Source organism: Ornithodoros turicata, chromosome 4, assembly GCF_037126465.1.
Source record: "Ornithodoros turicata isolate Travis chromosome 4, ASM3712646v1, whole genome shotgun sequence".
Lineage (NCBI taxonomy): Eukaryota > Metazoa > Arthropoda > Arachnida > Ixodida > Argasidae > Ornithodoros > Ornithodoros turicata.
This window is the reverse complement of record NC_088204.1, coordinates 58,953,708-58,968,685: the sequence shown is the minus strand read 5'-3', so window position 1 is coordinate 58,968,685 and position 14,978 is coordinate 58,953,708. Positions and strand designations below refer to the sequence as shown.

Sequence of the window (14,978 nt, the reverse complement as noted above, 5' to 3'; positions counted from 1 at the left end):
TCATAAATACGAGCCCATGGTATTGCACCAGGGGTTGTCTTCTGTGAGCCTCTTGGTCACCGTCTTTATCCCCAGCGCCTGCAAACTAGCGCCTAGCTGTCAGTAGATTTCTACTACTGCCTAGTACTTCTGTAATAATAATAAAAGAAACATCTTTCTCTGGGATGCAACCTGCATTGGTAGTGCGGCAACATCAACTATATACACAAGGAGCAGAGAGTAAGTTGCCTGGAGTTCAACGTTACACCAGCTCGCTTGTGTACCTTTTATTTCTTCAAGCAAACGTCGCGATGAGATAGCTGTATAAAGCTGTGACCGAAGTGTAGGCTAGATTCTGATAGAGGAAGACGGCTGACACATAATATTGAATACATTTGGTAGTGTGATAAAGGAAAAAAAAATGAGAATGTGAGTTACGACGAATATATGCAGAGCAAATAGACTTAACGTTGTCAGGATGGCATGACAAGATCTGCTTGAAAAATATTGACCGTCATCACGGGAACAAAAGCTCCAGGGCAGAAATCTTGTAGTGTCCATTTCATCGATACCCTCCATCAGGGCTTTGATTTCTTTTCACACGCGGCCGTAGTGTGTCCGCTGTGACACTCTGAATTGCAAATTACGATAGCCATTGGCTTTATGCGTCATATCGGGCGGACACGTCATATCTAACATATTTCGCATAACCACGACAACTTACCTCGAGCTGAAGGCCTTCAGTTTTGTGGGCATGCAAGGGTTGGAAGCACAGCTGCAGTACGCAGCCAACCTGACGAAATCGTTACATTTCGTCTGAAGTGAAATATTACGTTTTTCTCCAACTTTTCCCTTTTATAATCAGTCAATCAATCAAATACACTATACATATGTGCTTTCAAATTGTACTGAACCAACCTTTCTTCAAAACATAGCCCGTCATCCCAAAAGCAACGCAAAAAGCATAATGGAGCTCTAAAACCGCAACCATGTGAGACTGCACAGCTAAGTTCTTAGAGAAGTCTTCTACAGCGCTGTCATGCATGTTCAAAAGCATTTGCGTGTAACGTTTATTCATGCGAGGGGTACCATAGAAAGAAATAGCACTTACCTGGCGATGAATCGCTTTAAAAAATGTCGAAATTCCTCGAAAGTTTCGGTGGCACGGCAGCCTACACATTGCTACTCATAATGAGGAGGTCGACGGCGTGTCCGAACTAGGCTCCAACAGCTCCCCATAGAGACAATAGTTTGAGATAATTCACACAACACTGAGCACACGACCAATGAAACTGCAACATTGTACACATTATGCATTATGAAGTCGGTTAATCAGGAACCTTAACGTTTGGCTGACCTTTCGACCGATTCTGGCTACCATCGACTTCTACCGGATTTCATGCCTGCCGCCGTATTCAAAATAACTGACGAACCGAAGCGACTTTTGGCTAAAAGAAACATTTATTTTAGAGATGAGACGAATCCACAATTTTCCGAATCCAAATCTAAGAAAGGTTCTGCAAATCCACGAATCTTACGAATCTTTCGAATCCTTTATAAAAAAAAGAGAAAGAAAGTTTGAAAAGCCAGGGCAAAACACTTCTATTGTGAAGTGTTTTGTAGCAGAATTTGATATTTTTGTTTAATGGGAAGCAAATTAAAGGGGCCGTAAACAGGTATGCAAGGTGCGCATTTCTCTGTAGGCAGTGAAAGCTCCTTGGAATTACTGGCGCTCGAAACCAAAAAGGCGTTTCCATACGGACGAAATATTCACTGCAGTCTTCCGCTTTTTAGCTCCGCCCTGCGCTCTTAAAGTTTGCGTCATTTTGACGTGGCGCTTTCCTCACTAATTACAATTAAGGGTTCCACGAATGATTTTATTTCGCTTGCGGAAATAGGTGTAAGTCTTCGTCTATTCAAAATCTAAACAGTTACAACCTCAAACTGGAAAAGAAATGCGTTAAATTTATGTATTACACGCGCACTACGTTTTCCGCGCAGTAGCACACCGCAAACGCGAATGAATATCCGGCGCTACAGCTCCACCGTAATCTTATGGCGAATTCGGGTGGTCATTTCGGAGCAACTTTTTTTACCAGATCTCGAGCACTCATGTTCGCTTGGTCAAAATGAAGCAAATCTCGCATGTTCGCGTGGCGCTTTCCGAGCGCTCGGAATTTGCTAGCTAGCACTTTTTTGCCCGGTCTCAAAACGATCGAGCAGCAGATTGCTCAACTGTATCCGGTGTCGTCACATCCGCACTGCAACGGTGGCGAGTGCCCTCATTGGCCCGCATGTTGAAATCACGTGGCTTAGCAGACGACAGAACTCGAAGACTTGCGACCGCGACGGCCCTAGCGTGATCCAAGTACCTAAAACCGCTAGATTCCTAGCAATCATAGTAGTAGGAGGTCTTGTCCAGGCTCAGTCATGTCCAGTTAGAAACATGGACCCCTGGGCCCTGCCCCTGAGCCCTGCGCGTATTTTCCCTGCGCGGCACGTGTGTGGAGGGTTGTCCGCGCGCTTATCGGCGAGGGGAGGGCTGCGTGCGCGTTTACCCTCTCATATTTTTCAGCCTGGGCCAACTTCTTTCGACATTTTTCAATCTGCGCCGATTTTTTTCGCGACTTTTTCCCGTGCGCGACAGGCGGCGCTCGGGTGGAGGCTCTTACCGGTGGGCGGAGCGTGGCCAGAGGGTTGCGTGAGCGCTTACTCGCTCACATTTTTTCAGCCTGGGCCAACTTCTTTCATCATTTTTCAACCTGTGCCGACTTCAATCACAATATTTCCCGCTACAACAGGTGTGCAGTAGGCTGTTTACATGCAAAGGATAGCCATACACAAAAGTACAAGTGAAAATATATTTACTAAAGTCATTAGTGTCGAGAATTATGTTATGGCTATGTGTGAAGGAGAAAAACTTAGCCAAAAACCTGAAGCAGAAGAAACACAATACAACAAACAAAGATTATACTTATTACAGGCATGATGCAATAGCATTGAATTGTATCACGCATCATACACAACATTTTTTTATTATTAATGGAAGTTTTCAATTAAGTAGAAGGGATAGCACATGTAATCAGAGAAGATATTTATTAAATATGATTACAATCAAATTACAAGTTTTACTATAAAAAGTTTCACATGAGCACCATAGTGGAGTTTTAATTACAAAGTTCTGATATGTAACTTCAAGAACAATAGCTGAGCCGACTTCTCTAGCGAGTTTTTATTATTTTTTTTTTTTTTGCGCGCGGCGGGTGGCGCGCAGGTGAGGGGCTGTCCGGGTGCTTACCAGCAGGCCAACGGGCTCGGTGCGCCCTGGGCCGACTTCTTTGGCGATTTTTCCGTATGGGCCGACTTCTCTAGCGATTTTTTTTTCAGCGCGCGGTGGGCGGTGCGCAGATGATGGGCTGTCCGTGTGTTTACCAGCTGGCTGAAGAGCTGAGCGTACACTTATGGTTGTACACACTGGGCTGACTCCTTTGGCTATTTTTCAGCCTGGGCCGGCTGAATGATTTTTTTTCAGGTGGTGCGTGTATCAAAATTAAAAGTTTTATTATAAAAGTCTAACATGAGCACTCTAGTGGAGTTTTAATTACAAAGTTTTGATACGTAACTTCATGCACAACAGCTAATATTCCATTATGACACATTTAATCAAAAAAGATATTTTTAATCAATATGATTACAATCAAAATTAAAAGTTTTATTATAAAAAGTCGAACATTATTATACGTGACCACCATACTGGAGCTTTAATTTCATGTGCCGATATATGTATATGGACAGCAGAGAACCTGGAAGACCATGGGACATGAACACAAGAGGAAATCAAATCTATAACACTACATTGGTTAATCAAAACAACAGAGGAGGAGAATAATCTGTCACTATCATAAAATCATCATCGTGACTTCCCCATACAATTTTCATTCTAAGAGACATTACAAACCTTACTTTGTTTTATGAATTCAATACAGAAAATATATTTAAAAAATGAACTTCAACACATAGCACACTCCTAGCCAACAATCAGCTCTAATAATATCTACCCTGATTTGTTGAAGACGGGAGGCGTACACCTGACAGTTATGAACATTTTCGAGCGCAATAGGGAAGATTATTCCAACATTACACAATTAATCATTTTCTTGTTAAGTAAACAGCATAGGCATACGGAAATAATGAGAAACACGATCAACGGCTAATAGAGAACCAAAACCTATCACATAGACAACAGACAGATGCAGGAAAATAAATGAAAAAAGAATCTATCAAAACGATAAACATGCACGGACGAATAGCAGAGAAACACTCTAAACGGCGCATCTGCCAACGTGTAAACAACAGACAGGAAAATACTACTGAAACAAGATCAACAGCTAATAGAGAGCCAAAATCCAACACGTAAACAAGAGGTACACAAAGGATAAATAGTTGAAGAACAATATAACAAAACAAGATACATGCACGGGTGAATAGCAGAGAAACACTCTAAACGATGCATCTACCAACGGTAAACAACAGACACATGCAGGAAAATAATTGAAAAAGAATCAATCAAAACGATAAACATGCACGGATGAATAGCAGAGAAACGTTTTGAACGATGCACCGTTTACAGTGTTTCTCTGCTATTCACCCGTGCATGTTTCTTGTTTTGTTATATTGTTCTTACCCTCCACACACGTGCCACGCAGGGAAAATACGCGCAGGGCTCAGGGGCAGGGCCCAGGGGTCCATGTTTCTAACTGGACATGACTGAGCCTGGACAAGACCTCCTACTACTAATCATGTTCGGGTGGCAACGGTCACGTGATCCAGCTCGGTCGCCGACCTAGCAATTTCCGAGCGCTCGGCCGTCTTGCTACGAAATGACCACCCGAATTCGCTATTAGGTGGGTCCGCGATGGGTCATCTTCATCATCTTCGAATGGTTCCGACGACTGGGTTGCCGTACTTTGGTGTGAGTCACGCATGGCACAGTGGTTAGCGTGCCAGCGTCACCAGCTCGTCACCAGCTCGCATGGCACAGTGGTTATCGTGCTGGCCATGTGACGTCGTGGCTGGGACGTACCCTGCTTCGAATCGCGTCATATGATAGCAGCCCAAGTGTTGAGGTTTGCGCCAGCCGAAGATGGTGGAGATGTCGTGACGCTGAATTTCGGAAACACGAAGCACAAAATGTAGTTCCACACAAACTGAGCACTCCGCCTCACAGCTGATAATGATGCCTGGCTGGTAATTCGGAATGTCATGTCCGGAGCCCCCCTTGGTGGGACGGCAAAAGGTACGTAGCCATGTGACGTATGCGTGGTGGAGAGAGGCGCGCTGGTTACTCATCTTTGAAAGCAGTTATATGGATCACTGAGCTGGCACGAGCCGAACGAAATGTACATTTGGGTATTATGACCCGCGTACTTTCATGGGGTACCCTTATTTGTGAAATGTTTGGGCCTGTTTACGGCCCCTTTAAATAACAGTGCACTTTCAGGAGCAAACATACCCGTATACTTCTTCCCAGATGTAATTTATTAATGCGTTAGTATTATAGTCCTCGCTACGCAAGAATCGCGGCGGTGTCTGTCTGTAGCCACGCCGCGGCGCGCATGCGCGGTGAGTGGAGATCAGTGTTGTACCCGCTACCAACACAGAGTAACGCAATACCGCTACCTGCTAGTCCACAAAAAAGTAGCGCAATACTATCCTTGTTACAAATTTCAAAAAGTAACGCGATTCCGCTACCACTACCAATTAAAAGTAACGTAAATACTATGCCGCAACTTTTCCGCCACCATGTCCTTCTCTAGGCAACACATTATCGTAGACATCTCGCTGCTGCATGTGTCCAAAGTCGGTGCACTATTTATGTGTCTAAAAACGGTGTACGAAGTATGTCGTTACTTACAGCCGAGATATTTTATCTGACATTGAGCTTGCAATGATAGTGTTTTTTTTTGTGTTTTTTTTTTTTTTTGCTCATGCTTTCGCCGGCGACAGTGGCTCAGACAAGAATAGACGGCTTTCTGAGTGCTATAGGCATAGTGTACCAAAGCGTAGGTCTCACAGGAATTAGGAGTTACTGTTGTTGCCTACAACTGTTTCCATTCTTCCAGCCATGCGACGGCTTCTGTTACAAAATGTTTGATTATACTACGTTTAAATACGTTTAATCGCTACGATTAAACCAGGTTCCGTACGCTGTGTCTGGGAGTATGAGTTCCCCACGAAGAGCCTATACCCGTGTGAGATGACCACCATAATGAAGCACTTCCAGGAAAAAATATCATGTTCTTTTCTTAAACATGTCAAACGATGTGAACAATCAATTGCTTTAAAGTTAATCGCTTGTGTACCGCCACCAAGCAAGTTTGCAAACAGCATTGATAAGCATATTTGCATATACACTGACTCCCGAATTATGTTATTATTTCTTGATTTTGTTTGGCTCATATACGAGGGGTGTTCAAGTCAAACCGGGACTTTCTGTCTCCTGAGTGTGAAAATGGCTCGCGCTACTTCTTTTTCGTAATTTTCAAAACCGACAGGCCTGCGCGTTCACCACGTGGTGGTCCAACGTTTTTACAAAACAGAGGACACGTGCTGGACAAGATGGCCGACAACGACGTGAGCGCGCACATCGAACAGCGAATTGTCATGAAGTTTCTCGCGAATGAAGACGTAAAGTCATCTGAAATTCACAGAAGACTTCAGGCTCAGTATGGCCACGATACACTTAGCCGCGGCAACGCGTTTGAGTGGTGCAAACGGTTCCGAGACGACCGTACATCAGTGCAGGACGATCCCGGCCGGGGCGGCTCAAAGCCCAGTGTCAGAGTTCCTGAGAACATCCAACTTGTGGAGCGCCTGATCCTCAAGGACCGACGGATAACATGTCTCGAATTGGCTCGAAAGACGGACCTTTCTGTGGGAATGTTGAACACTATCATTCATGAACACCTCCAGTTTCGGAAAGTTAGTGCCCGTTGGGTCCCGAGGCAGCTCTTTGACCGGCAGAGAAGAGTGGAAATCTCCCAAGAGTTAAGGTACCGTTTCGACACTGAAGGACAGCCGTTCTTTGATCGGATCATCACGTGCGATGAAACCTGGGTGCACCATTTCACTCCTGAGTCTAAACGCGCATCAAAACAGTGGAAGCATTCGGGCTCGCCAGCTCCCAAGAAGTTCCGAAGCACCCCCATAGCGAAAGAGGTCATGATGGCAGCCCAAGAAAAGATCAAGACGCATAGGATCGCGACAGATAGCTCGCTTGTTATCACAGTAGCACCATTACCCGCAGCCAAAAGCCTCTTAGCATTAACAATCCTCGCTGGTGTCGAGGTTACGACGAGAGTTCCAGTCTCATATGCGCGGAACATCGGGAAAATAACAGGAGTTCGCACACCGTACACAGATGAACAACTTCTAGAGTTCCTGAGGGATGCGGGTGCCGTTGAAGTACATAGGCAACAGCTTTTCAAGTTTAATGAGCATGAATCCTCCGTTGCAAGGAATACACAGAATCATAACGTTCAGGTCCGATATGCAAATGCCAGACTCAGTTACACTGGGGTTCGACACTTACCAAGTGTCGGAACTCTTCAGTCCCACACAATGCTTCAAGTGCCTTCGATATGGTCACCTAGCAAAGAACTGCCGGGGATCACAAAGGTGCAAAATTTGCGCCGGGCCCCATGTGCACAAGACATGCCCAAATCGAAGAGAAAGAAAATGCGCCAACTGCAATGGGCCGCACGCTGCCGCATATGGGGGCTGCCCTAGACGACGTGTAGCGGTTCAAGCAGTCAGGGCTGGAGCATGCGAAGAAGATCACTGGAAAAGGAGGGATACAGTTCCCGTGTTCAAAGATCAACTTGAAGCACCACGAGCAGAGGCATCTGTCCCAGTGCCAAAGTCAGCACCAGCGCCTCACACATACTACAAGGACTATCCACCACTCCGCCAACGTTTCCTCAAGAAGTGGGCCACAAAATCATCTCAACTCACACTGGACGGACAGCCCGGCCAAGCCCCAAAGCAAGTTCCACCTCCTCTTCCACGAAGGCCGTCCCCCAAAACACCACCCCCGCCACCACCGTTCGCCTCACAAGAGCAGTCAGAGGCATCACTAGTCCTATCAATCATTCCATTCCTCATGGCAGCGCTCAAAGCAGTCGTAGCAGCAATCCCCAACGCTCAAAACCTACCAGAGGTCAAACAGATTGGTATGTAGTATCAAGTGTGATAACATGCGCGCTTGGCACTTGTGTGATAACGGGCTACGCCCACCACCTTTCCTATTTAAGCACATGTCACGCTTCTCATGTAATGTTCAGTTGGGGTCCGCACGCCGCGGACCAATAAAGTTTGTTGTGTCTGTTAATGGTGTGCTGGTTCTGAAAGACATGACATAAATGGCGACGAGAGTTGGATACCCTGCCTTGCTCAACTTCGTGTTCAGCAGCGTTTTGGATATTGTGCCTATTGGGATACTATAAAGCGACAACATGACGTCCGGTGATGAACCCTCTACAGCACACCGCACCATGAGCACAGGTACGCCTTTAATTGGCAGTATTGAGCCATTTGATGAGTCTATATCAGAATGGACGACGTACAGCTTGGGACAAAAGTTTACGGAACACGGGGTTGTCACATTTCTCCATTTGAGCGACACCCTAGCAGAAAACAGAGGTGGACGCACTCATTGAGAGATGGACAAAATAGCCGGACACCCGTTTCTTATTTGATATCTTCTTGATATGTAGCAGGGGGCCGCTCCCATGAAGAAATACGCCAATGCCGTGTTCCGTAAACTTTTGTCCCAAGCTGTACGAGCAGCGCGTTTCATCGTATTTGGCAGTAAATTCAATACCTAAGGAACTGGAGGTCCATGCTTTCATCACTCTCATTGGGGGTGCGTTCGAATAGTCTGAGATGCGTCACCGCATACCGCACACCGGACGTGCCGCCATAATGGTGCGCCATCCGAATTCTCCATAGGCGCACATGTGCGTCACAGAAGGCGCACTTTGGGAGGTCTCCTCCGATGCAGACTTCGCGGAGTGCGTTTCGCATTTCCCGCTTCTGCCGTGTTTCGGGGGAGGGCGCGTTCGTCGAACAGCTTAGCAGACGACAGTTTTCGGCGGCTGGCGGCGCTTTCCTTTGCTCTTTCGTTTGCGCAATACCACGATAAATGGGCATACCGCGAAGGCGAAACAGAGCGGAACAATTACGCTTGTGAGTTTAGTCTCTCATATGAGATACGTGTTAGCACTAAACATTTGATCCTTCGCTCTTTAGTTAATTTTAAAGCGACACGAGTTTTCGCACCTCTCCACGGGAATGAGAAATGCAGGAAGATAGGCTGAAATGTCTGGAAAATCGGGAGGAAGACCCATAAGATCAGGTGATCGGTGATAAGCAACCCGGGAGACGCCATCACTGCCAGTCCCCAACAAGTATTGAAGTAGGAATGTTAAACGAAACACGACGTTTTACGGAGCAGACGGAACTTGTTTAACGGTTTTGTGATTTATTTGCGAATAGATTAATAAAACTACACACAAATGCTCCCCGTGCGGGATTGTCGCTTTCAGCCTTGGATAAGTTGTCAAACACAACCGTTGCTCACGAGGTTGCATGATGGGTGTCATGCACGATTGCAGGGTGCCTTGGGCAGGATAAATGTGCAGGAAGCCGATCCCAGTACTACATCACGCTGCCGTTGCCAGAATTAGAGTTCTCGTAGTCTCTTCTCCTCCGGAGTGCTTCTTTTGGGAACATTACTACGCTCTGCTTACTTTTCGTCCTTCCGTCAGTTGTCGTGCACGACTTCTACACACATTGTCTGGAATGTGGACCTCACTCTCTCTGCGCATGTAGATAAACTGCAAGACAAATGAAAACTGCCTCGGTGTCCATGCTGAATTCCGAGAAATTGTCGTCTGCTACTATGCCCGATTTTGCAGCACCTCATGCTATGCGCCCTCTGGAGCCTTTTTTATTAAATAGACGTTGCAGACGATCAGTACCAGATAGCGCGCGTAGCGGTGCTCAGAGTGCTCGTCCGAATACTTTGGCTCGAAGGCGCACATGTGACGCACACTATGACGGCATGTGCGACGCATCACTATTCGGACGCACCCCCTGAGGACCAAAAACTTATCGTATCTTAACCGACCTTGTTGCACCGTCAGAGCCTACTGCAAAGACTATAGACGAATTAAAGCAGGCGCTCAGAGCACATCTATCACCAAAGCCCTCCGTCATTGCGGAAAGAGCGAAATTCCATGTAAGAAAGCAAAAAGATTCCGATACTATTGCAGATTTTGTTGCTGCTCTCAAGCATCTGGCACAAACCTACAAATTCGGTACAAACTTAGACGAAACCATGAGAGACCGATTCGTAACCGGACTCCAGCGAATGGATATACAAAAGTGTCTTTTTGCTGAAGACGAAACTCTGACATTTGAAAGAGCTGTAGAAAAAGCGCTCTCACTGGAGCAAGCGAGTAAGAATGCTTCTAGCTGCCATGAAGACCATAACTTAACAGCAGAAGTACAGACTCCAAGTAACTCGCGGAAAGACTGAGCCACCCCAGCAAAAACCACAGCGCACATCGTGCTACCGCTGTAAAGCAACCGCACATATCAGCAAAGACTGTCCGTTCAGCAGTGCGAAATGTTTTCGATGCGGGAAGAAAGGTCACATTCAACGAGCGTGCTTATCAAAACGAACTGTGAAAGGAATGCAAGCAAGAGGCACGGTGAAATCTTTCCGAAATCTGAGCATAACGAGTAGCGACTGTTCGCCGATTCAATTGAACAGCTTGGAAGGCAGCATTGCTCCCATATGTTTTGAAGTTGACATTGAAGGCCAAAAGGTGAACATGGAGCTCGACACCGGCGCTGCGGTGTCAGTCATTTCGGAAGACAACTATATCTGCGAAGGTTTTTTGATGTCAGCCTAAACTGTACAAATGTCGTTCTGCGCACGTACACGGGCGAAATGTTGAAGCCGTTGGGAGTACTGGAAGTGACAGTGGAGTACAGAGGTCAACGTTAGTCTTCCTCTGCATGTCATCCGTGACCATGGTCCATCACTGATTGGGCGCGATTGGCTAGAGCATATCAAATTTGACTGGACTAGCGTGCATAAACTTGACGCATCAAGAGCGCAGGAAAACAAGAATTGTTCTAGAGCCATATCGGAACTGTGTTCAATGTACTCTAGCTTATTCAAAGGCGACCTGGGCCACATAAAGGGAGAAGTTGTAAAGCTGCACTTGAAAGAAAATGCTCGGCCATGTTTTTTGAAGGCGCGCCCAGTAGCGTTCGCGCTAAAGCCAAGGGTAGAAAAGGAATTGAAAGACATGGAAGCAATGGGAATTATTACTCATATTGAAACGTCGGAATTTGCGACACCCGTGGTGCCTGTCGTTAAAAGAAATGGACAGATACGATTGTGTGGTGATTACAAGGTCACGATCAACCCAATTTTAGACAGTGTCCAATACCCACTACCACGAATCGATGACCTGTTAGCCGACCTGGGTGGTGGAAAAAACTTTTCGCGCATCGATCTCAGTCGCGCATATCAACAACTCGAAGTGGCTGACGACTCTAAGAAATATTTGGCCATCAACACTCACTTAGGCTTGTACGCCGTGAACCGCCTACCATTCGGGATAACCCCAGCGCCCATGATTTTCCAGAAAGTTATGGACTCAATGCTGAAAAAGTTACCTGGTGTTACGTGCTACCTAGACGACATTCTAGTCACTGGCAAGACAGACGAAGATCACTTGCGCAACTTAGAAGCAGTTCTAAAGACTCTCCTGGAAAAGGGTGTTAGAGTACAACGCGACAAATGTGACTTTTTTAGACCAAGACTGGAATATTTGGGACACTTAATTGATTCTGAGAGCATCAGGCCAACGGCAAGAAAAAGTCAAAGCTGTTTTGTGTGCGCCCAACCCAAAAGATAAGCGACAACTAAAGTCATTTCTTGGAATGATAAATTACTATGGAAAGTTCCTTCCGAACTTATCGTCTGTGTTGCATCCGCTGAACAACCTTCTGTGTAAGGACAAACCGTGGATTTGGGGCTCAAAATGCGTACGAAGAGGTGAAGTACATGCTTGCTTCGACTGCAGTATTAACACACTACGACCCAGCAAAGCCGATTCAGCTTGGATGTGATGCCTCCCCGTATGGGGTAGGTGCCGTTCTGTCGCACATAGGACCAGACAGCATTAGACCCATTGCATACGCGTCAAGGACGTTGTCAAGTGCCGAAAGGAACTATAGTCAGCTCGAAAAAGAAGGTTTGACATTAGGATTCGCCGTCAAGAAATTTCATGCGTACATATACGGCCGGCATTTCCAACTTCTGACGGATCACAAGCCACTTCAGTTTATTTTCGGGCCAAAACGAGGAATACCAACCATCGCCGCTGCACGCCTGCAGCGATGGGCGGTTTTCTTGTCTGCTTACGATTTTTCACTTGAACACCGTTCGTCAGAAGATAACGTTGAACCCTACTGCTTATCAAGGCTACCACTGCCGAGCACAGAAGGCGAACAGCATGACGATGTCAGTTCTTTTTTTCATCTCTGGATGGACACGCTTCCTGTGACCTGCAAAGACATCGCCAAAGAAACAAAAAGAAATCCCGTGTTATCAACCGTGATGGTGTACACACTCCACGGATGGCCTGCGCATGTCACAGATAAGGAGTTAAAACCTTTCTTTCAACGTCGCCACGAACTGTCCAGAATGTCTTCTTTGGGGACTACGTGTCATTGTTCCACCAACACTGAGGAGGAAAATGCTTGACGAACTACATAATTCCCACACAGGAATCGTGCGAATGAAAGAATTGGGACGCAGTTACATCTGGTGGCCATCGATTGATGTTGACATAGAAGAGACGGCAGGAATCTGCAATCAGTGTCAGCAGCAACGCAACAATCCATGTTCAGCGCCAGTGCATCCCTGGGTATGGCCAACGAAGCCGTGGCAAAGAGTGCACATTGATTTTATGGGACCGTTCATGAACAAAATGTTTCTCATTTTAGTTGACGCGCATTCCAAGTGGCCGGAGGTGTGGGAGATGTCTTCCACGACGTCTTCAGCGACAATTCAGAAATTGCGGGAAGCCTTCAGCAGGTATGGATTGCCAGAGACTATCGTATCAGATAATGGTACACAATTTACCTCAGAAGAATTCAAAAGTTTTGTGCGTGCTAACGGAATTCGCCACGTGCTAACCGCGCCGTATCTCCCTTCGACAAATGGCATCGCAGAACGATTTGTTCAGTCCCTGAAGCAAGGGCTTAAGAAGAGCAACGTTCATCCTCTACATCTGCGATTGTACAATTTCCTGATGACTTACCGCAACACGCCACATGCCACTACAAGGGAATGTACGGCAACACTCATGATGGGTAGGCGTCTACGATCCAGATTGGATCTTGTAAGGCCATCGCTGCACTCCGAAGTCCAACATCGACAGTTCAAGGGTGCCATCAACAGACGTGCTCGCGGAAGAACATTCAACGTTGGAGATACAGTGCTTGTGCGAAATTACCGGGGCCACCCTAAGTGGTTAAGAGGTGTGATTGTTGGACAGTCGGGGCCAGTGTCTTTTCAGGTGAAGGTATCAACCCGGACGGGATTTCATGTCTGGAGAAGACATCAGGACCAGCTTCTGACCTCTGGGTATCCTGATCAAGTTCAGCACCAAGGATCATCAGCAAACGACCTGTGGTGGGACTCTACTGGAAGTTCCGAACCTGGCACATGCAACGCGCCTATCGAAAGACAGGCTGCGGTCGCCGCGCGACGATATCCTCAGCGTCAAAGACGTCCACCCGATTTCTATCGTCCAACATGAATTGCTGCAATTTTTTTAGTATTAACTCATTAAGTGGTTCTGTAAACTCACTAAGTTGTGGCATCAAATGAATGCTTTATTCAGTGTTTGAAGAAAGTTTCATTTATGGCTTATGGTTTCTGAACTTTGTGGCTATTTTATATTTGCATGCAGTATAGCATTTAATGCGTAAAGACAAAAAATAGACGAATTGCATAAGTGTCTTTCTGTATAAGGGTGGAGAAGTGATATGTAGTATCAAGTGTGGTAACATGCGCGCTTGGCACTTGTGTGATAACGGGCTACGCCCACCACCTTTCCTATTTAAGCACATGTCACGATCTGTCTCTTCTTCACTGCAACCGCTTCTCATGTAATGTTCAGTTGGGGTCCGCACGCCGCTGACCAATAAAGTTTGTTGTGTCTGTTAATGGTGTGCTGGTTCTGAAAGACATGACACAGATGCTCTCATTTGAGACACAGCTAATGCAAATTCTTAGAAGACTGCGGAATGAGTAGCATCTACACCAAAACAAGTATCCTGCAGTGGAATTGTAACGGCCTCAAAGACAAAATTGGTGATATAAGAAACTTTCTCTACAGACAACCTATTCCAATATTAGCACTTTCTGAAGCCGATGTAGGCCCATCCTGCCGCCTATCTCAGTATCATATCCACTTCTCGGCACCGGCATCATCAAAAGCAATACTGGCCATTCGGAGGGATATCCCTCAAGTACTGATTGCTTCCAACTCAACAAATGGAATTCACTATGTTGCCTGTACAATCACACTCATGGGAAATACCTTTACAATTGTGAACATCTACATACATCCCAAAGCTAAGGTAGACAAGTCTTGTATAGACATTCTTCTTAGCCGCCTCACAGAACCGTATCTGCTCTGCGGAGACTTTAATGCTCACTCGCCACTCTGGGGAGGATCAAAAACCAGTCACAGAGGTAGAATTATTGACGCCATAACATCAGAGTACGACATGTGCATATTAAACGATGGGTCACCGTCGAGGCATCTCATACTCCAGTGTCTTGGATCTTTCCATATGCTCACGGGATTTAGCAAATGATCTGACCTGGTCAACTGACCCAGAAC

At 46.2% G+C, this 14,978-nt stretch overlaps 1 protein-coding gene across 1 annotated transcript; it reads left to right on the top strand.

Moving 5' to 3' along the window:
• The first annotated feature begins 12,860 nt into the window (after positions 1-12,860).
• LOC135392482 (uncharacterized protein K02A2.6-like) lies at positions 12,861-13,886 on the top strand. The gene has a single exon (XM_064623190.1). The coding sequence runs from the start codon at positions 12,861-12,863 to the stop codon at positions 13,884-13,886; it is 1,026 nt and encodes a 341-aa protein (XP_064479260.1).
• Positions 13,887-14,978: the final 1,092 nt, after the last annotated feature.

What these genes read in the sequence shown, in the direction of transcription:
- LOC135392482 (XM_064623190.1), top strand. Translation starts at nt 12,861, where the DNA reads ATGAAAGAATTGGGACGCAGTTACATCTGGTGGCCATCGATTGATGTT.